The sequence below is a fragment of the Panthera tigris genome, chromosome D1 (assembly GCF_018350195.1).
Source record: "Panthera tigris isolate Pti1 chromosome D1, P.tigris_Pti1_mat1.1, whole genome shotgun sequence".
In the NCBI taxonomy this organism is placed as follows: Eukaryota; Metazoa; Chordata; class Mammalia; order Carnivora; family Felidae; genus Panthera; species Panthera tigris.
The window spans coordinates 98,630,475-98,652,404 of NC_056669.1; the positions used below are offsets into that span (position 1 = coordinate 98,630,475).

Sequence of the window (21,930 nt, forward strand, 5' to 3'; positions counted from 1 at the left end):
CCAACTTACTACTAGTTCTCTAAGACTGTACCAGTTAATTCCCTTACCAAGTGAACCATTACAACATCCACAAACTCTCACAATCCTAGCACATCAAACTTGTAACACTCCTGCTTTAATACCTTCATTTTAACCCTCCCACTGCCAAGAAACTAGAGGGATTCCTGGACTACAAATGTTTCCACTCAGAATGAATCAAAGTCCTTCTGGACCACTGTAGCTCAAGATTGTATCTTAGCATTTATCACAACCATTAACACCTTAAGTTCCAAACAGCCAGCATGGCTAACTTTTCTGTTAGTGCATGCTTAATCCAGAAATCACTTCATCATATTCAAATTTGCCACGTCCTCGGGGCGCCTGGGTGGTTCTATCGGTTAAGCTTCCGACTTCAGCTCAGGTCATGATCTCTCAGTTTGTGAGTTCGAGCCCCGCGACCGGCTCTGTGCTGACAGCTCAGAGCCTGGAGCCTGCTTCCGATTCTGTGTCCGCCTGTCTCTTGGACCCTCCCTTGCTCATGCTCTGTCTCTGTCTCTCAATAATAAATAAATGTTTAAAAAAAAAACAAACAACAAATTTGCCACGTCCCAATATCAACCCTAAATAAAACGTTAGTTTCCTTTAAAGGAAAAACGACAGTTTTTCTACCAGTGCTATCTTCTGAACAATATTTGAAGATACTTGAGAATGCTGGATCTATGAAGGTGGTTTAACCTTTGTATTTTAATTCCTACATTTCTTATAACTGAACACCCACAGGAACTATTTACATGTTGCCTTGGCTGAATCTAGTACTACATATCAAAAGCTGTAAGGCAAATGGCATATAGACCAACTCTTGTTACTATGTCTGGAAAGGTTTCCCCATGTTCTTTCAGGTAAATTTAGTCTGTTTCGTCAGGACTCAAACAGTACTAAATTTCCCCCTTCGTTATAGTATTTACCACCTTTTAGCATAATCTGCCTATATCTAGCTCTCCCAATTAGACTGAGAGTTCCTTGAAGGCAGAAACTGTTTTGTTTGCTATTCGTTCTTACAGTCACACCTGGTATAGCACCTGGTTCAAAGTAAGTCCTCAGATGTGTGGGATGGGAGGAATTTCTTATTCTCAACAATTCCCCCTTTAATTTAAGCAACTAATCCTGATAAAAGTGAACACTGTGCACAAAGAGGGCTCACAAAGAGCAGCTGTTATCCCTGTGATTATTTGTCACCAGATCAATCTACCCCAAGTGTTTTGAAATGCATTATTTTATTGGTTTTCCTTTAGTTTGGAATTACTAAATTCAGGTTGTTGTAAAAATATAATGGGGCTCAGTCGGTTAAGCGTCTGACTTTGGCTCAGGTCATGATCTTGCAGTTCATGGGTTCGAGCCCCATGTCCGGCTCTGTACCAACAGCTTAGAGCCTGGAGCCTGCTTTAGATTCTGTATCTTCCTCTCTCCCTAGCTCACACTCTGTCTCTCTCAAAAATAAACATATATATATTTATACAGATGAAACGTGGTCGCTTTTAGAAGGTAATCCCAATGTTCTAACAAACCACGCTATGATTAAAAAAAAAAACCCAAAACTCTATGACTAATGAAACAATGGCTGTCGCTCCCAACAACCTGCCTCTAACAAGTTTAATTACCAGTTTTAATATCATTTTATTAAAATGTTGCTGGTCTTTAGTATTTCCATCCTAGGGAGGGTTAAAGGGTTAACACAGAACCCCCAAATGGTGCTCAGAATATGTTTTGATAAGAATGTTGACACTACTTTTGAAAAGAGGCAGGGGTTTATTGATTTGTAATTATATTGGAGGCAAACACTCTGTCCGTTCCTTCTGTATTTGTGTGCCATTTCTAAATTTTCTACATCACTGTTTAGTGCAAAAGAATCATCAATAATCAACATATATGAATTACGGTTTATTTAAAAGATCAGTGGAGGGGGCGCCTGGGTGGCTCAGTTGGTTAAGCGTCCGACTTCGGCTCAGGTCACGATCTCGCGGTCCGTGAGTTCGAGCCCCGCGTCAGGCTCTGGGCTGATGGCTCAGAGCCTGGAGCCTGTTTCCAATTCTGTGTCTCCCTCTCTCTCTGCCCCTCCCCCGTTCATGCTCTGTCTCTGTCTCAAAAATAAATAAACGTTAAAAAAAAAAAAAGTTCAGTGGAGACTCAGCATTCTAGATGAATACCCTCCCTTTCTCTCTTTACTCTCCAAATCCTTCTCCATTTCTTCACATCCACCTACTCCATGAACCACCCTTTCCCTCTGTATATACCAATTCATTAGCCAGAAGAATCTTCTGGACCAGTGCTATTCAAAGTGCCAAGGACCAAGGGAAATCTTCAAATTTAACCCTTTAGAAACTCCCTCCCCCAGACCCCCATTTGGAGAGAGACAGCAAGCAGGGAAGGGGCAGAGAGGAAAGAAAGAATCCCAAGCAGGTCCCTCGCTGTCAGTGCAGAGCACGATGCAGGGCTCGAACTCATGGACTGTGAGATCATGACCTGAGCTGAAGTCAAGAGTCGGCCACTTAACCCACTGAGCCACCCAGATGCCCCACCCTTTAGAAACTTTTATAGAAACTGAACTAGGTAACTTTATATATATTCAATCTAATAATAATTAAAAGATACAAAATGCAAGCTTATACCTTATTATCTTGTCTTCCTACTTGACTGTTTTTATTGTATTTTAGAAATCAGGTCGTGACAGGCTTAGGACATGGTTCTTCACCAGTCTGAGAAGCACTTCTAGAGCACAGCAAATTACCAGGCCATGTTGAAGATACTGTGGACATCATGTATCCGGAATGTTGCACTGACTTATTCTTTCCTCTAATAAATCCTGGGCACTTATACAGTTATACAGGCCAGACACTATGTGAAATGTGGTATATATTGGTGAATAAGGAAAACATCATTATAAACTTTTATTGTGTCAGAGGAAATGAACAACAATGTTCTTCCATCCTCAACCTTCCTCACATATTTCCAGCATGCATGTTGCCCTTAGAAGTAACCACTGCACAAAAAAGTCACCTGGGAACAAGACTCTCAGTGTGATATGCCAAGGACCCCACGTCATCAAGGTGTGGCATTTACTCTACATATCACTAAAAACACTCTCAAATGTGTGCCTTACCTCCCCATTGATGGAGAGCTCCTCAGAGTCAGTGATCATGAATTACTGATATTTATTATGCCTACTCAAGAACCAATGAATTCAGCAGCCCCCTGGAGAAGTACCTATACTATCCCTGTCATTCTTAAGAAGCAAGTCTATGGAAATTCTTATCCTCTGTGAAATTACTGACCTGGGAGCAGGGTGGGAGAGAGGAAAAGCAGGGAATGAGGGAAGCAAGGAGGGAAGAAGAGAGATAAGGAGGCAGCAAGTGTTTTAGGGGAGAGGCATGGCACCAACCACCTTTTTTTACATTTCTGCTTCTAGCAGCAACTAGCAAATCATTAAAAATGAGAAAATGTGGAAAATCAGGACCAGAGGCTGCCTTGTCTACCTGGATTCTTGATGGAACATGCTACAGGAAAGTAAAAAAGAGAACCATTTTGGAAGAGAAACAGGAGAGACAAAACTAAGAGCTTCATTTTCAAAGCACACATTTGTTCCGAATTCTTAAACCCTCTCTTCTTTCTCTTATCTCCCTCTCAAAACTTCCTGGCCCCAGGCCCAGCTCAGGGGGGCAGAGTTAATGTCTTGTCCCACTTTTTCCCCATCCCCTGGCTCCACCTAACTATACCAGTGGGGTGAACCTTAACCCAACAAACTGATCTACCGGGTAGCCAGAAATCTAAGACCTATGCTTAAAACAGAAAGGCCTGGCCAATCAAGCTCCTTACGGCTTGGCTTTACCGAGCAAGACAATAGCCACTGGCCACATGTGGTTACTGCATAGGATAAGGAGGCAGAGAACATTTTTATCATCACAGAAAGCTCTATGGCACAGAACACTGCTCTACAGAACCTGGAACTGGTTAACAGAAACAGGCAGTGATGAAGTCAGAATTCGGGAAGCTGCAAGCAGAGACAGCCTAAGGTGACAAGGTAAAAGGGCAGTGGCAAGAGATAAGAGAGGTCATGCTACAACATCGACATCGATGAAGCCTGAAAACATGATGCCAAGTGAAAGAAGCCAATCACAAAAGGCTACACATTGTGTGATTCCATTTATATGAAATTTCCAGGATAGACCAATCTATAAAGACAGAAAGGTTAGCAGTTGCCTAGGAATGGGGACTGGGGGTGCAGGAGGATGACTGCTAAAGGGTACCAGATTTCTTCTTGGGGTGATCAAAGTGTTCTGGAATTAGACAGCGGAGGCAGCTGTGCAACTTTGTGGACACAGTAAAAATCACTGAATTATGCATTTAAAAGGATAAATTTTATGGTATGTGAATGATATCTTAATTTGAGAGACAAAGAGAGATGGAGCAAGAAAACGGGATGGAAGGGAGAATGGCAAGGCAAAGCCATGCTGCAATCAAGCAGCAGCACGTGCAGCGAGGACAAGAGAACGTGTGTCCTGGGTCAGAAAGAAAGGATTTTCTAAGTCTTCCAGAAAGTTCCTAATTACATTACAGTCCAGCCCATGTGTGCCCTTACAAAAAAACCCTTTCACATATGCTAGCTCCAGTGGGTATCTGTTCTTTGCAGCCAAACAGGCTGGCAAATACTACCTTTACATCTGCTCAAAAATCAATTCCTTGGGTGGGAACAAAATGAGTAAAGGAGATTAATAAATACAGATCTCCAGTTAATTAAGTCATGGGGATGTAATGTACAGCATGGGAATATAATAAATAAAACTATTAACTTTGCAGGTGACAATAGACTTACTGTCATGACCATTTCACAACGTACACAAATGTCAAATCACTGTGCTGCATACCTGAAACTAATATAATACTGTATGTCAACTATACCTCAATAAATTAATAATTTCCAAAACCTTTCATTACTCATTTTTTTCCACTCAACCCTTCTCATTACCTGTTGGCCTCCATTTGTTCATTATACAAACAGAAAAATTTTGGATACTTACCAATCCCCAAGAGGCATAAATATTTGCTGCTTCCCAATCTTCAGCCACCACCCACCCCTACCAGGTCCCTCTGGCTCAGATACTGTGCTGTGGAAAACCGGCACAGAAGAACATCAGAATAAAAAGGACCCAGAAACACTGGCCTGAGTTACTTACCAACTGTTCTCTAGTGAGACAAAATTGTACGTATTCTGGAAGGAAGGAATTTCCTTTTGGATAAAGGGAGATCTTCCTGTTAGTTGGGATGTTAGGTATTAGAAAAAGCTCTTAATAAAGGTTAAGTCACCTTTCAACAACTAAACAGGCTAACGATGCTTGTGAAGGTTTTCAGCCTTCTTCCCTGAGAAATGGAGATAACACCTAGAGACCTTATTTCAGTAATTATCTTTAATTATTAAAAACAAACAAATCTCACAGGGCTTATCATTCATTCAACTGTATTTCCTAACCTCCTACTATGTGCCAGATACTACACACTCGAGGGGCTATAGAAGGGGACTGAGCAGTACCTGTCCTGAAGGTGATGGCACCAAACAAGTGGAAGAACACAACTATAAGGACCTACAAATATTTTCATGGATGCTTAAAGGTTCTGTGGGGGAAAAAAAAATGGGTATGATGGTTTTATTGTATTTGGAGGAGGAGGGCAGGGACTTAAGCTGAATGGACAAAGGGGCTGGAAACAGTGCTGTATAGAATGGAGTGATGTGAAAATGGTAAGAATTCAGAAAAAAGAGAAGAAGGTAAGATAACATTAGGTAAAAAAAGGACTTGAGAAACTTAGGGGAGAGTACACATTTTAGAAGATTAGAAAAAAAGAGAGAAAACATTAGAAAATCACTGAGAATAAACAGATACATTGGAAAGATGCCCTGAAGGGCTTTTCTTGTGATACTAACAGGCTTGGACTTTATTCCAAGATTCTTTTTTTAAGGTTTATTTATTTTTGAAGGAGAGAGACAGAGTGAGAGCAGGGGAGGGGCAGAGAGAGAGGGAGACACAGAATCTGAAGCAGGCTCCAGGCTCTGAGCTGTCAGCACGGAGCACAACGTGGAGCCCGAACTCACAAACTGTGAGATCATGACCCGAGCTGAAGTCGGATGCTTAACCAACTGAGCCACCCAGGCCCCGCTATTACAAGATTTTTAAACAAGGAAGTGATCGGATTGATCTTTTAAAGACAACCGACAATACAGAGGATGAAATAAAAGTGGGGAAATAAAGAGATTTTTGCACAAACTAGCTTCTAAGATTAGGGCCCAGTCTCAGGCAATGCTGAAAAATTTGGGGGCAGAACCCACTAGAAATTGGAGATAACCCAATGAAAAAGATGAGGAAAAGAAGTTACTGATCCCTCTTAGGTTCTAGTACAGTCATTTTGGGAAAGTGTTTTTGCACGGGGAAGTTCAGGGGACATTTGGGGGAAAAATACAGAGATGTGAGAATCAGAAAAGCAATCGGTACCCCCTCAAGCCAAGGGAAAGCTAAAAGGGACTGAGCTACAACTCCTAGAGAACACCCATCTCCTAGGGTATAAGCAATGTAAGAGAAACCAGGGAAGCTGAAGAGTAGTCACAGCAGAATCAAGGACACTGTTAAAAGTAAGAATAGGAACTACAGTTCAGGTCCCCAGCCCTTCCACAGCTCCTCCAGCCATTCTTCTCTTTTGCAGGAAATTTTGAAATAGATACATTGCTAGATCACATTACTGGGCAAAATCACTTGAGAGAGAAAACTACTGATGTCAAGTCTCCTGCTAAAGAGTACGAATTAAAAGAAGGGCTGAGAACCCAACAAAAATGTGGCAAACACACCATTCTCACGAACTTTCTTCTTCCCAAATCTGTGTTTTGGTATATGGTGCCCATGAGAATGGGCCCAAACACTTGCAATAATGAAAGAAGTCGATGGGTACCTGCTCAATGACACCTGAGGCAGCCTGGTCTAGGGGGCAAAAATAAAAAGATTATCATTAAACTTGATTTGAGGTCCAAAGCCGACACCAATTGTCCTCAGGCAAGTCAGTTACAGCCTCTCAACTGTTTCTCATCTGTAAACAGAGGCAATAGCCTGTGCCCAATTAACCTCCCAAAGCTTTTGAGAAGATGGAAGACTAAAACAAAGGCAAACATACTTGGGAAAACATGCTTCCAACCGTGTGCTCCCTGATCACCTCTGACAGAATGACCTGTATTCAGTCCATTAGCTCTCAAACTTCAGTGTGCATGAAAACCACATGGGGCATTGCTAAAATACAGATTCTGGGGCCTTATTCTAACATCAGAATATCTGGGAATGGGTCCAGGAATCAGCATTTTCATGTTCCAGGTGACTTCCATGCAATGTTCTGTGATCCAGACTTCATGGGATACTGAATTAGTTTAACCTCTTGAAATATGAGAGAACAGGCTGAGGAAAAATACTGTATCTAAGGACTGAACAAAGGGGGTGGCAAAACAGAAACTGTTACAATGAATGATAATTTGAGCCACAAAGTCCTAGTTCTAGGGACATATATCTGGTATGCGGGAGTATTTTGGTAATATATATTAAGTCTTTATGATGGCATTGATTTCACCTGTTATCTACAGCTATAACAAAATTTTAGCAGTAAAGAGCTTGCATAAAAAGACAAACCTAAATTACCATTATTTTGGACACTACAGAGAAGGCATAACATCCATATCAAATGAGTGAGCCAGCTAACTTTGAGGTCCCCCAAACTATTCCACAGAGAACTGTTCAAAATCTGCTATCATCCATACCTGCTACAGATAATCCCAAGGTAGATGGATTTCCAACGGAGGGCTATACTGAAGGACTTAGACTACTGCCTGTTATCTAAGGAATATTCTACCATTTAATATTCTTGGCTTTGAATAACCTAAGGCTCATCCGCTTGAGGTTTCAAGATACTTTGAAACCTAGTTTAATTAACTGAAAACAAGAGTTAGAAATGTGTTCTTCACAAAGTTCAGAATTCAGGTTCCTTGAAGCTACAACTCAGGACCAGGTTAGTATTTTAGCTGTGTACAATGATAATGTCACTTACTGAACAGTATTTTAAACTGATTAGATTTCTTGTTCCCATGTTGAAAATTTGGGCAAATTGCCAATCAAAATTGATACAGTTTTGCTGAGGAGGGGAGGGGAAGAGCACACATCTGACATCCCTGAAATCATGTATTGTGTTGCATTTTCAGTTTGACTAGGAAAAAATCAGGGCCCAGGGATACAGTTTAGATGCCAATACAGCATTCTGCATACATTCCTAAATACACTCTAGTAACCTGTCTCCACTGTGACATGAGTCTAAGAATTTGATGTAAATAAATAACGTCCCAAAAGATTGTTTGAAATTGCATACCCAACACAAAGCAGTAAAGCTAAGGTTTAAAAAAAAAAAAAAAATGCGTTGGAATCTATCACATGGGGAAACACTACAGCTTGCTTGAAGGGACTGGAGCCAGCACACTTGAGTTGATGTTGCTGCTCATATATCAAATGTACCCTTTTGTACAGAACTTAGCTACAGCCCCAAGGAAATCAGTAGTAAGGAGACAGAATCAGAGTACAATAGAAAATAATAATACTGTGGACTTTGGCTTCCTCACCGAATTTTTTTCTTCCCTCTTTTAGGGAAAGGGACCAGTTTTACCAAATAACAAAGAAAACAGCCCAGTTCCTCTGCTTATGATAAAAATTAGACAACAAAAATACTTACACAGGACTGGAATTCAAAGAGCAATGATCCACCATCATTTCTGGAAGGAAATCCAACTTAAACGCAGCCATCACCTCACTCTCCCCTTCAGAAGCCAATGATATTAACTTGCTGCACTTGTCTGATCCACAAATACACACAGCTTTAGCTTCCTGGGCCCCACAAAAAACACAAAGTGGAAACAGGAGCTCAGGGAAACCAGCAATAAGTGCCACAGAAACAGGCAGGACTGGGGAGGGGAAAGGGAGTACTGGATTAAAAGGGGGATGTGAGCATGTGAAGGGAGGCTCAGCCCGGCACACAATGAAAGTGCTGATGCGCCAGGCTGGGTTTGTGTGATTTTCCCTGGCGAAGCAGTACTAAGTGCACTGTCAGATAAATAGAGTGTCAGATCCATGAAGATAGCAGTGGCTAACAGAGCAGAAGTAACACTAACTTGTTTCACATCTTCTAACTCCTTTCTGCAAATCAGGTTTTGAGGGGCCCCAAGGCCTGAAACTACCTGAAGCAAAAAAAGAAAAGAAAAAAGAAAAAAAGAAAAGAAAAGAAAAGAAAAGAAAAGAAAAAAGAAAAGAACAGAAAGGAAGGAAGAAAGAAAAAAAAGCTCACCTCATGTGGTCTGAAAATGTTTTTGGAAGGGAAAACTAGGCTGTTGGCCTTGGTTTAAACTTAGTTTTCCATGTGCCAAAGGCAGCAATGAGCACAGTGCTGGGTCCACACTAACCTCAGAATAGTCACATAAGTAGCGGTTCAGACCATCGGAAGCAGGCCAGAGGCAAGCTGGCTAAAGAACTGGTCACCAAAAACTTAAACTGTTCACATACTACCACTTGCACTGGACCAACCTTGATTTCTTAATGGTGCGGAGAGCAGAGTGGTTACCTAATGGTTCCTCATCAGAATGAAGGACTTTTTAAAAATTCCTGCTTCAGTGATCCTCATTAGGTGGCACAGGGAAAATTTCTTTACCCTGAATCTTATTTTGCCAGAAAATTTAAAAAGTAAAAATGAAAATGGGATAGTAATATTCTGCCTTTTGATAGAGTACTAGGAATTCATGTCTTTTCTGTTGTTTGACCTTTCCAGAGAAACCAAAAACCAAAAACCATCAGAGTGATGATGAAAAAGAACAGGGACCCACCAGGAACAAACACTCAAATGTAAGGGAAGGACGGAGGAATGTAATCTTAGTCTCTTCATTCTCCGTCCTCCTTTAAACTGATGTTAAAACCAAGATTAATAAACGCACACATAAAAATTCTATTATGGGTGAGCAGTGGAAATGGATATACTTAGCAGTCGAGGCAGATGTGGTGCTCCCGTTCTCAATTTAGCTTCCCATCCTCCAGACAACAAGTGGTGGCATTTCAATATTTAGGCAGTGACTCTAAAACTATGTCTCTGAAGGCTCCCAAGCTGCACAGGCCTTCTTTCCCATTTTTATCATTAGCATTGCCTTACCTCAAAGATTTCACTTCACTCAAGCTCAGTTCACAACACAGGGAATTTTGAAAAAAGGAAGTTATGTTCAGCCTGTAAAGAGGTAAACAAATGAACTCCTAAACGTATAGCGTTACTTAAAAACAAAAATAATGAAAGGCAACATGTCACTGTATGGGCCTAAATGTTCTAGCCTGGCTAACAGTGCCTGACCCCTATCTGCATCCAACCAAGGAACTGTGTCTTCTGTTCGAACATGCAAACATAACCATCCAAAAGTTAGAACTAGAATAGCAGCTAACTGCTTTTGTATTTTGTCAGAGACCCTGGCTCCTGTAGAGACACGAGCGGCAGGAGCTGTCTTCCATCCTGCTAAAGGAGGAAGCCAACCCAGACTGCAGTGAGAGGAGACTGCAACTGGCACATGGCACACGGGCTGCCAGGCGCTGACTGCCGGACAGGCAGGAGACAGTAACCCTAGCTGGGACTGGTTAAGTTACTGGTTAGGTTTGTCCTAGTTTCTCCTATGCACACTGGAGCTGATCACATGCTTCTTCCTACAGAAAGCTATCAGGACCAATAAGTACCTTTGTGAGGTCAGTCAACAACCCAAATTGGGTTCTTTTTAGTTCAAGGATTCTTTTAAAAAGGAAATCAACAAATTTTAAGATAATCTCACTGGTTACTGTTATGCTTTTATTATTCACTAAAAATATTATCTAATTCAATTTCTATTTTAATCAGAATCACATGCATAACAAGAGAGCATTTAATGTGGAAGAGTTTACTGAGCAGCCAGGCACTGCTCAGCATACTGTAAAGATGTGCCCTCCTTAAGTAATTTTTGTCAAGCCAAAGCTTGAAAATCACCGGTTTAGAGTAACATTTTAAAATCCATTTTATGATGTATAAGGCAAGACTTCTTTAAGAACTTAAAAGATGGAAATATTATTACATGAAGGAGGGCACTTCTCTTTAGGCAGGTCACAAGAGTCATCTCAGTATAATAAAATTCAACATGCTTGCGGGAAAAGAAAGCACAGAAATTAACCATAAGTCACAATTTTAGAAAAGGATTACAAAGTTAAATGATGATAAAAACAATTATTCAAATACAAAAATGCAGGTGTTAAGGGGAAATTAAAAAGAATTAGCAGTTATTCACAGAAAACTGCCTGTAAGTTGTTTTTAAATTTCTGATTCAGAAACACATTCCAAGCTTTTCCCACAAAGGATGCATTAGAAATAAAGAGATGGAAGAACGGTTATAACCAATGGTCTGCTACAAGAGGTAACTTTCCCTCAGCCCCTTTTTACCGTGTGTCCTCTCATTATGAGTTTATACACTCAAGGTTTCCTCTTCTTTCCCTTGTGGTCTTAGTTTTCTTTGCTTTGAATATTCTCTACTTTTTTTCTAAGGGCAACAATTCAAAGCCCAATGATGTTAGGGTAGGGGCAATCAGCCTGCCATAACATTAAGAACCAAAATCATTAAAACTGATCAGTAGATAAGGGAAACCCTTTAAAGAACAGCACAGCCTGCATTTAGAACATTGGAGTGGAATAAACACTTTAAAAACTGGACTAGAAGTGCCAGAAATCACAGCAGTCGTTTCGTCAAAAGAGTGAAAGAGCAAAGAAAAGCATAGTTGAGCAAAAAGGCTCAGGTGGCACATGCGAACGTCAGGCTGTCTATCTTGACTGACATAACCAGGGAGGAGTTCAATGACAAGTGAAGGGATTTTATACTTCTAGCTCAATAATCTAAATGTGTTTTGAAGGGCAAAAATGTGAAGTCTGGTTATATGAGCACAGAGGAAATTAGAGCTTACTGCCAAATTATAAAAGAGAACCTATGTCATTAAAAATCACCATCAGTGTATATGAGAAAAGTGTAATAATCTACGAAAAAGTCATAACCTCAGACAGTTAAGTGGACTGGATATTTCCCCCCAAAGCTTCTGGTAGTTAGAGGATAGAAGGGTTGTAGAAAAGAAGTAAGCAACTGATACCACTTGAAAATAACCAACCACACTTAGAATTTTTAGCTTAAAACCTTTATGGGCTTGAATTTCACTTCAAAAATTGAGTACTTCTAATACGATCAATTGGGAGCCTCCCAGAGCTCCCAATCCAGTACTTTGCATAGGCAAAAATATACTGCTCTGCCCCTCCCCTGTGTGCACTCTCTCTCCCAAAAATAAACATTTAAAAATATTTTTTTTTGATTAACATAAAAGGGGAGCCTGGGTGGCTCAGTCAGTTAAGTGGCTGACTTCACTTTGGCTCAAGTCATGATCTCACAGTTCATGGGTTCGAGCCCCTTGTCCAGCTCTGTGCTGACAGCTCAGAGCCTGGAGCCTGCTTCAGATTCTGTGTCTCCCTCTCTCTCTGCCCCTCCCCTGCTCTCGCTCTGGCTCTCTATCTCTCAAAAACAGATAAACATTAAAAAAAAAAATTTTTTTTTTAATTATACTGACCAATTTATGTAATCATCTACTTGACATCTCACTTTGTGAGAGCTTTTTTGTAAAAATGTGGCAGTTAAGTATAATTTTTTTAAAATGTTTTTTGATAGGCAGCTCTTCCTGCCCATGGGTCCTGTCCCTGTGCTTTAATAAAATCACCTTTTTGCACAAAAGCCCAAAACCTCTGAGTTTCCAATAAAAGTCTAGACAATGAAAAAATTTCTGACCTCGGGATGGGGGAGTTTAAATGTTGTAAAACATTTTTTTTCTATTTCAAATCTATAATCACTGTAGGCAAAAAGCACCAAGTTTAGTCATTGTTGTATGCAAATTGGTTTGATATTAAAATGATCATTTATGGTATACTGAGAGGATACGACAAGGCTGACAGGGGGGAAAACGAACACTTTTGAAATCTAAAAACTTTACTATTTCCTCTCTCTATCCTTAATCACTACTGCCTCCTCCCCCAATCAGTGTCAGAGATAATGACTAGCAGAAAGATCCTCTTCTGTGCTTAGTTTTGTTGGCAAAAGTATAAACTCAAAGCCTCCCTTGGAGTTTCTGAAACTAACCCTGACCTAATAAAACTGTCCTGTCAAATTGTGACCACCCTTCAAATCAGGTCGTATTTTCAGATCCCAAATTGGTTCTGGAATTTAGTGTAATTCTTAGTTTGTAACAATATACTACGTAACTTTAAACTTTATTTCAGCTCCAGTGGTGATTAAAAAATCAGTATGTTGAACAAATTCTGATTCCAGGTGGGTAGTATTTGTGTGGAATCCACTAAGTTCTGTCCTCATCCTTATTCTGGTTTACTCAGGGTCTTCCAGTTTGAACTGGAATGGGGAAAGAAAGTTAGCCGGGTAGCTGCTGTATGTACAAACACACACACACACACACACACACACACGCACGCGCGCAACTAGGCAACAGCTAGTTCAAGTGGGAGATAAGCCTGCTTTGGGAAACAGCTAAGGAGAAAGTTGAGAAAGAAAGAAAATATTTCTAGCTTCCTAGGAATAGGAAATTACACCCCATAATATAGGAAAAAAGCCATCACCTTTCTGAATGCAACGTTTTCAAATCTGCACAACAGGCCTCATGCAAGAAGGTTAAGAGATGACCATAGAGCACACTCATCCAGCAGTTAGCCCATACCTGTGGCTTTACACCTCTCTGGACTATGTCTTCACTCTAAAAAACCAAGGAAAGAAAAATAAGTGGACCATGCCTACACTTCTCATAATACCAGAAATGTAGTTTCTTTCCAAAGAAATGCCCCCCTTTGTCACCATGGCTGAAGATTTAAAAAAAAAAAAAAGAAAAAAGGGGGGGGCACCTGGGTGGCTCAGTCAGTTGGGCATCCTACTTCAGCTCAAGTCACGATCTCGCGATTCGCGAGTTTGAGCCCCGTGTCAGTCTCTGTGCTGACGGCTCGGAACCTGCTTCAGATTCTGTGTCTCCCTCTCTCTCTGCCTTTCCCCTGCTCACATACTGTGTCTCTCTCTCTCTCAAAAATAAAATAATTTTAAAAATTAAAAGAAAAAAGATAAAACAACTCCTTCTCCCTCTCCCATTGTTAAAGTACACAATACCTTAAAATATAAATTGCATTTAACATCTCAAAGTTAATTTTAAAACACCATCAATTTAAAAGATGGGAAAGTAAAAGTACTAAAAGACTTAATACAGGTTTGTCCCTAAATATCACAACAAATAGCAAAACAATGACCAGAACTTATGAGGCTGAATTTCAGTACATTTAGGTCACAAAAAACCTCATTTTTAGCATCTGCTTTTGGATGAGAAACTACGAGAGAGCTAAAGGCTATATAATTCTTTTAGCAATTAAGGGTCATGTTATTAATGTGGAGAGACCACGCTATTTCCCCAAAGCAACCTTCCTGAATAGGCAGGTACCAGGCATAAAACTCTTCAAAGGCAACAAAGTTCCTGTCTGTATAAATGCATCTCAGTGGCCCTAGGGCGGTGGTGAACCACTGAAACCAAAAAAAATCAGAAGATGGGGAAGTTAATTGAAGCTAAAAGCAAACAGACGAACCACAAAACCGATTTGATTTATTTTTAAACATTATCGAACAATCTTGCAAGTAAAGCTGATTGATTCTATAAAGCTGCCCAAATTCCTACAAACTTTCATGTCCACCCCTGCCGGCTATACTTCTGTCTGGCCCTGGGTAAAGACAGAGAACTGCCAAAAGTCATCAAGGATGAAGTCTACTTTGGAAAGTAAGAATTCTGAAAGACAAAGTGAAAACCAGAACTATGAGACACTGCACTCTACCTACCCTTCCTAAAGACAAAGAGGTTCCTGGTCCAAATAGGTGCTTAAGTACTTAATTTGACTTTTCATATGGATCTAATTGGTTTCCAATTTTGCTAATGAAGTAGTGATGCCTCCAATCATTTTAAGGCAAAATCCGGATTAACAAAAAAACTTCTAAAAGCATTTTACTTGGACCTGCCTACATCATCAAAAATTATTAAGAGGAAAGGAACTTACATTTACTAAATTCACAATACCTCACTTAATCCTGTATCATTATCATCATTTAAGGTGGGGACTACTCTAAGGATTTAGATGCTAAAATAATCTGCACAAGGGATTCTAACCCCAATGTGACCAGTATCTAGGAGGTACAAACTTTTACTGAGACAGTGTGTCTTGAGAAGGCTCTGGAATAGCAGTTACTACCTTGGATGGTAGAGAACAGGTTGAAGTCCTACTTGTTCATTTTATTCTAGAAGAGGTAAAGGGCAAAGAAAAGACCAGAGAGTCACGTTTCCCAAAATGTCATATGAAACGTGCACGAACAGTTGAGAAACACTGCTGTTGTGTGAAGCTGTTAGACCAGACTCAGGCTGCATCCTAGCTGGGGAATCTCCAGAAGCAGAGAGCAAAAGAGAGGCCTGAGATTATTACGAAGGGCCAATGTATAAAAGAGTGAGAGACACACGTCTAGGTCCCAGAAAACAAAGCAGCCCTAAAAGGGTTAAGGAACACCCTAATTGCCTAGCCAAGAGAAAAAAGAAAAAAGAAAAAAAAATTCTTTAAAGAAACAAACACATTAGTAGATATTAATCACCCTACTCCTAAGTCATCAAAGACTTCTTAAAGGAAAACTCAAACACCCAAAAAAGGATCAGCACTCTCTTCCTCCACACAGATCCTTGTCACTTGAAGAAAGACGGTGGGAAGCTTAATACACAAGAAGGTATATTCTTTAAAAGCTTTGCCTTCCCAGTTTTGCTTTTCCTACATATTGTTGCCTTGTCTGTCAGAAAACAAATGCTTTGGGGAGAGAGGAAAGCTGAATGGAACCTAAAAGCGTTAGGTTTGTTTTTCACATCTTTCATTTCTGTGGGGAACCAAACAAAATGCCTAAGCTCTGTGAGGAAGCCTGGACTGCATTTGTCCTGTACCTCCTTGGAGCTCCACAGAAGTCTGTTTATGATAATCTCCACCTTTCTCAATCACCATAAGGGGAGGTATAAAGGCAGTTCCAAAGAGAGGTGAAAAAGAGTTAAGGGGGGAAAGGAACACCAATGGCAGGGTGGTGGGTGGTGGTGCACAAGGCAACAGAGGAAAGAAGGATGAAGAGCAAGCTAGCTTTGAGGAAAACAAGCCGTATTCACCTACTTGTGACATGTTAACATGTTCAAAACATGACTTCCTATGAAATTTTAAAACTGCACTTAGCAAGTCAGTGGTACAGGGAACTCTAAAAGGCAAACTACCTACCGCACAATTTCCCCAAGGAAGGATAAAATTATATTTGGTTTTGGAATATATCTTGGAATTCATATGATCTTGCCATGTTTTAAAGATGCAGTCACTGGGGCACCTAGCTGACTCAGTCAGGACAGCATGGGACTCTTGATCTCGGGGTTGTGAGTTTGAGCCCCACGCTGGGTGTAGAGATTAATTAAACAAACAAACAAGCAAGCAAGCAAATAAAAAGATCCAAGAATGAACGAACACCATTACCTCTCTGGACTGATATAAAAGCACTCAGATCTCCTACATGCCTTCCTTAGGACAGGCAAGATCATGAACCCTTTTTTTTCTTTCTCAGAATTTTCTGTTGGCCTATAGAGCCTGTATGTTTAGTAAGTGACAAAACAGTGTCCTTCCCAGAAGGATGGCCACTGCCTCACTCACCATCAGCAACTCTTACTAGTATGCACAGAATAACAAACTCTAGATACAGGGGCTGGCAGCAGGCACAGTAATGCTCAATGACCTACATACGAACTGAACTCATGACCTTGGCCTCATTAGTATGACTCACCAACTCAACAATTGTTAGTAAATGCCCTTGATACCTTGAAAACTTTTTTCATAAAAGGCTGGGAACTAATGAAGAACTGAACAACTATTCAGATTAGAGACTTCCAAATGTTTTTAAAGGCATAAGTGTTTCTCCCCTAAACATAAAAGTGAAGCTATTCAGGTTGTAGACAGAGGTGGGTAAGGTAGGCCCCACCTTTTGCCTTTCCTGTCCTCACGGTAACCCCAAATCTCCTGGAAAATATGAAAAAAGGCCTGGATAATTCAATATAATAGATAATTCACCAATTTTATTATCCAGTTTTGAGATGAATAGTTTTTTGAACAGATTTTTCTAGCTTTAGAATCTAAAAGATTACCAGAAATCAAGGAGCTTCCAATGCCATCAATGGTAATAAATATGTGCATCCTTGGGTTGACAAAATATAGTATTTAAGATTTCCAAACCTTGGGGCACCTGGGTGGCTCAGTCAGTAGAGCATGCAACTCTTGATCTCAGGGTCGTGACTTGGCACAGAGCTTACTTTAAAAAAAAAAAAAAGAAAGAAAAAACTGGAGGGGGGGCAGTAGAAGTAACTGTGAACCTCATTACCTAGAAGTAGTGAGAAATGTCCAGACATTTTATAAACTGGCAATGATTTTTTTTTAATTTTAAATGTTTTTATTTATTTTTACAAGAGAGAGAGTGAGTCTCTGAGAGGGGAAGGGTCAGAGAGAGAGAGGGAGACGGGATCTGAAGCAGGCTCCACGCTGACAGTAGAGAGCCTGATGCGGAGCTCGAAGTCACGAATCATGAGATCATGACCTGAGCCAAAGTCGGATGCTTAACTGACTGAGCCACCCAGGCACCCCTAAAGTAGCAATAATTTTAACAGGTAACATTTTTTTGAGCCCTTACTGTATGCCATACAGTGTTTTGGGTGCTTTATATTTAATCCTCATACCCAGTCTATCTCCATTTACAGATGAGAAGACACACAAAGAAATGAAATAACTCTCAAGACCACGAGAATCCAGGCAATGAAGAAGTTGAAATATAAAGTCAGGCAGTTGGACCCCTGGGTGAAAGGCTGACTCAAGTTAAAATTGTCCACAATGAAGATCATGCACACAGGCCACGGAAAAGACCTTAAATGAGGAGGACTATAAAGTTGAGTCTGACCATTTTTTAATGGCAAATCTTCTAAGTAGGTAAATATCCAAAATCTCAACTGTCACAAGAGAAATACAATTAAGTGAAAACTTCCTGCTGTTAATCAGCAGATGTGGGCAAGTTCATCAACATCTTGATGTGTCAGCTTCCTCACCTGTAAAATAAGAGGACTTAACTACATACCCCCATAGGAACCAAATGGATGCCCAGAATACAACCAAGCTACTGTACACATTTCTAACTGAAGAGGAAAGAGACCATAGGAATTACTAAGGAAAACTGAGCTCTTTTTAAAAATGTCTGTTACCTTTTAGACTGCTTTGCAATACTCTTGCTTCTTTCTTTTTCCTATTATATGGCTGGTTCAATAAAAAGTTTCGGTTTAGTGCACCGGTAAACTGCACATCTGTCTCACCCTCGTATCCTACAAAGTCAAGTAACCAGATAAAAAGATGAACTGAGAAACTTTCCTGGCTAGCCCAGCTCATCATGATGCAAAACTCCACCAGGGACTGGTGCTAGAACCCAGTAGAGTTTGCCTGGTACTCCAATCTACCTGAATTCCTTAGGAACCTGTCGCAGGGAACAGTTGCCACCAGACTGTAATCCAGGATCCTGGACACCACAACTAACAGTAGATAGAATCTAACGTTAAATGAAATAAAATGTGTGAAAGCACACAGCAACAAATAGGTGGCCCAAGACTGAATGCAGAGAAACCATTAACTGTATCTCTCATATGTAACCTGTAGGTGGTTAGGTGGATTAAATAGGTACGCTGAAGCGCACAATAAATTCCCTGCTAGCCCCTCATCCCCAGAGTATCACCTTCTATTGTAATAAACGTCTCTATGTTGAACAGTCCAGGCCCTGCACTACATCAGGCTTAGTTCTGACTTGTCTAGATTAGTAGGGATAAAACTTAACACTTTCTCTGTGGGATCTAGAAAAATCATTTTCCCCCTGTAAACACTTGCTCTGTGGCTACCATTTCCATGATTTAGGCTTAAGTTTGGGGCTTCTGACTCTTTAGTGACTGAATCATCTATGTGTATTCCTTTTTCCTGATCCTGGTAGAGAAATTTATAAACAGATCTCAATCTCATCTCCTTCTCCACTGGCCAGTATGTGCTCTTTAGCGGTAACAATTTTTTCCAGCTTTAAAAAACTGTGGTCAAAAACACATAAAAGTTACCCTCTCAACCGGTTTTCAGGTGTACAGATGAGTATGTTAATATTATTGTGCAACATGGAAACAATTTTTTTTTTTTAACTTTCCTTTTTCATCAAGATGCTTAATCTGGGGCCCTCACATCTCTTCAAAATCCACGTATGGGCTATGGGGAAAGGTAGGTCTATGAACACTACCCTATGATATTTTTTTGTTAAACTGCATAAAAACAGACACAGGAGGCTCCCTGAAGAGTGAATCCACAGCTCTCCTCAGATGTCTAAGGGGCTCATGATTGTTAGAATATTCCCCTCTGACTCTCCTTGCTGCAAGGTGACAAAAAAGTTTGTCAAAGCCCAGATCTGATGTCATCTGCGTGATCCTGAATGTGTCACTTTTTTCTGGTCCTCAGTTTCCCGATCTGCAAAACTATATGACAGCACTAGATTAATCCAGATTATCACTAAATCATCTAAAAACAGAATTCTGGGGCACCTGGCTGGCTCAGTCAGTGGTCATGTGACTTGATCACAGGGTTGTGACTTCAAGGCTCACAATGGGTACAGAGGTTGCTTAAAAAATAAAATCTTTAAAAATAAAGTAAAATAAGGGGTCCCTGGGTGGCTCAGTGAGTTAAGCGTCCGACTTCGGCTCAGGTCATGATCTCGCTGTTGTGTGAGTTTGAGCCCCACATCCAGCTCTGTGCTAACAGCTCAGACAGAGCCTGGAACCTGCTTTGGATTGTGTGTCTCCCTCTCTGCCCCTCCACTCCTCATGCGCGCTCTCTCTCTCTCTCTCTCAAAAATAAACATTAAAAAATTTAATTAAAAAAAAAAGTAAAATAAAAACATAATTCTATTTTCTCCAAACTGATTTTACAAAGTAACCCAAATTCTAGTTTAGTCCCTACCACATGTGGGATACACCGGAGAAAAATTATGTGTAAACCTCATTTCTAAATTTTTGCTAATAAAATATTTTTTTTTTACGTTATTTTATTTTATTTTAGAGAGAGACAGAGTGCAAGCGGGGGAGGGGCAGAAGGGGGGGAGACAGAATCTGAAGCAGGCTCCAGGCTCTGAGCTGTCAGTGCAAGCCTGACGTGGGGCTTGAACTCACGAACTGCCGACCGACTGAGCCAGCCAAGTGCCCCAATGAAACAGATTTCGAATGCTACTAATTTGAGAACAAGTCATGAGTACTTCCTTTTCTATTTATAGCCTCAGGATACCTGGAATAAAGATGACACATATCAGACCTTCAACTGTTGAAATGAATTCCCTGGTTTATCTGCTCTAATTTATAAATTTTTCACTAACATTTTTTTTTAAGTTTATTTACTTGAGACAGAGAATGAGTGAGAATCCCAAGCAGGATCCATGGTCAGACAGTGAGATGGACGTAGGGCTTGATCTTACGATGCTGAGATCACGACCTGAACCGAAATGAAGTCAGATGCTCAAACGACTGAGCCACCCAGCCACCCTTCCCCACTAACATTTTCTTCAACTGAGATATCTACACATAAATATTTCAACTTTTTAGTAAGAAAACTGTCTTTTTTGGGGCGCCTGGGTGGCTCAGTCGGTTAAGCATCTGACTCTTTGTTTCGGCTCAGGCCATGATCTCACAGTTCTTGAGTTCGAGCCCCACATCAGACTCTGCGCTGACAGCATGGAGCCTGCTTTGGATTCTCTGTCTCCCTCTCTCTCTGCCCCTCCCTCATGTGCTCGCTCTCTCTCAAAAATAAACATTTAAAAAGAAAATAAGAAGAGGAAAAAGAAAACTGTCTTTTTTCCCCATTAAATTGTGGTATTTGGGTAAAAACAATATTGTGAGCAGTTCCTCCCTTTTTATAGAATATTTATTAAGTATTTATTCCCCCTTCATTTTTCTATTTCCTCAATTAAAATTTTTACCTATTTATTCACGTTTACATAAAACCACATTCTGGTTCATTCCCTACCAGGGTTTTTTCTATGCATACATACTCCAATACATACAATTATTGTCAAATTACAGATCAGACTGTATATTCTATTGTTTAATGTACTTTTTTCACTTAACAATTACAAACATTTTCTTGTGAACAATCCATATTTAAGAATCAAGAGTCAGAATTGGCCTGAAGACAGACTTTTGCCAATACCATCCTTACCTTTATTTCACAACCAATAAATATAAAACCTGTTTCATAAGGCCAACATAATTCTGAAATTGCTACAAAAAATAAGTAGCACATTAAGGTTAACTGGGGGTGGGTGAGTCTGGTTCTTTGTTCTTCCTTTCCTTAATCTGCCCTCTCATCTCCTGTTTAGTAATCTTTCCATATGACTATATACATATCAAAACAAGGCATCGCATTTTGGAGGTGGTCAAATGAGACACATAGGGAATGCAAAATACATTTTTAAAAATCTCTGTTTCTACGTGGTCTCAAAATGCCTACACACTCAAAGTAATTCTCAAATTCCCATTAAGAATTCCCCTTCTCTGTGTTGATAGCTCGGAGCCTGAAGCCTGCTCCGGATTCCATGTCTCCCCCTCTCTCTGTCCCTCCCATGCTCATGCTCTATCTCTCTCTCTCTCTCAATAATAAACGTTA

At 40.3% G+C, this 21,930-nt stretch overlaps 1 protein-coding gene across 21 annotated transcripts in view; it reads right to left on the reverse strand.

The window, feature by feature from the left end:
* Window positions 1–21,930, reverse strand: part of CELF1 (CUGBP Elav-like family member 1) — a 73,503-nt gene that overhangs the window by 20,991 nt on the left and 30,582 nt on the right. For 10 of the 21 annotated variants that reach the window (XM_042959396.1, XM_042959401.1, XM_042959403.1 and 7 more), the window contains 2 exons: window positions 13,750–13,883; window positions 10,237–10,308 (listed from right to left, as the gene is read on the reverse strand). The exons of 3 other annotated variants lie outside the window; for them this stretch is intronic. In XM_042959396.1, the coding sequence (XP_042815330.1) occupies window positions 10,237–10,308; window positions 13,750–13,883 (206 nt within the window). Of the gene's footprint in view, window positions 1–5,207; window positions 5,261–8,775; window positions 8,928–10,236; window positions 11,153–11,532; window positions 11,676–13,749; window positions 13,884–21,930 lie in introns of those variants that run through there. 8 more of the 21 variants (XM_042959405.1, XM_042959408.1, XM_042959409.1 and 5 more) reach the window with 6 other exon arrangements.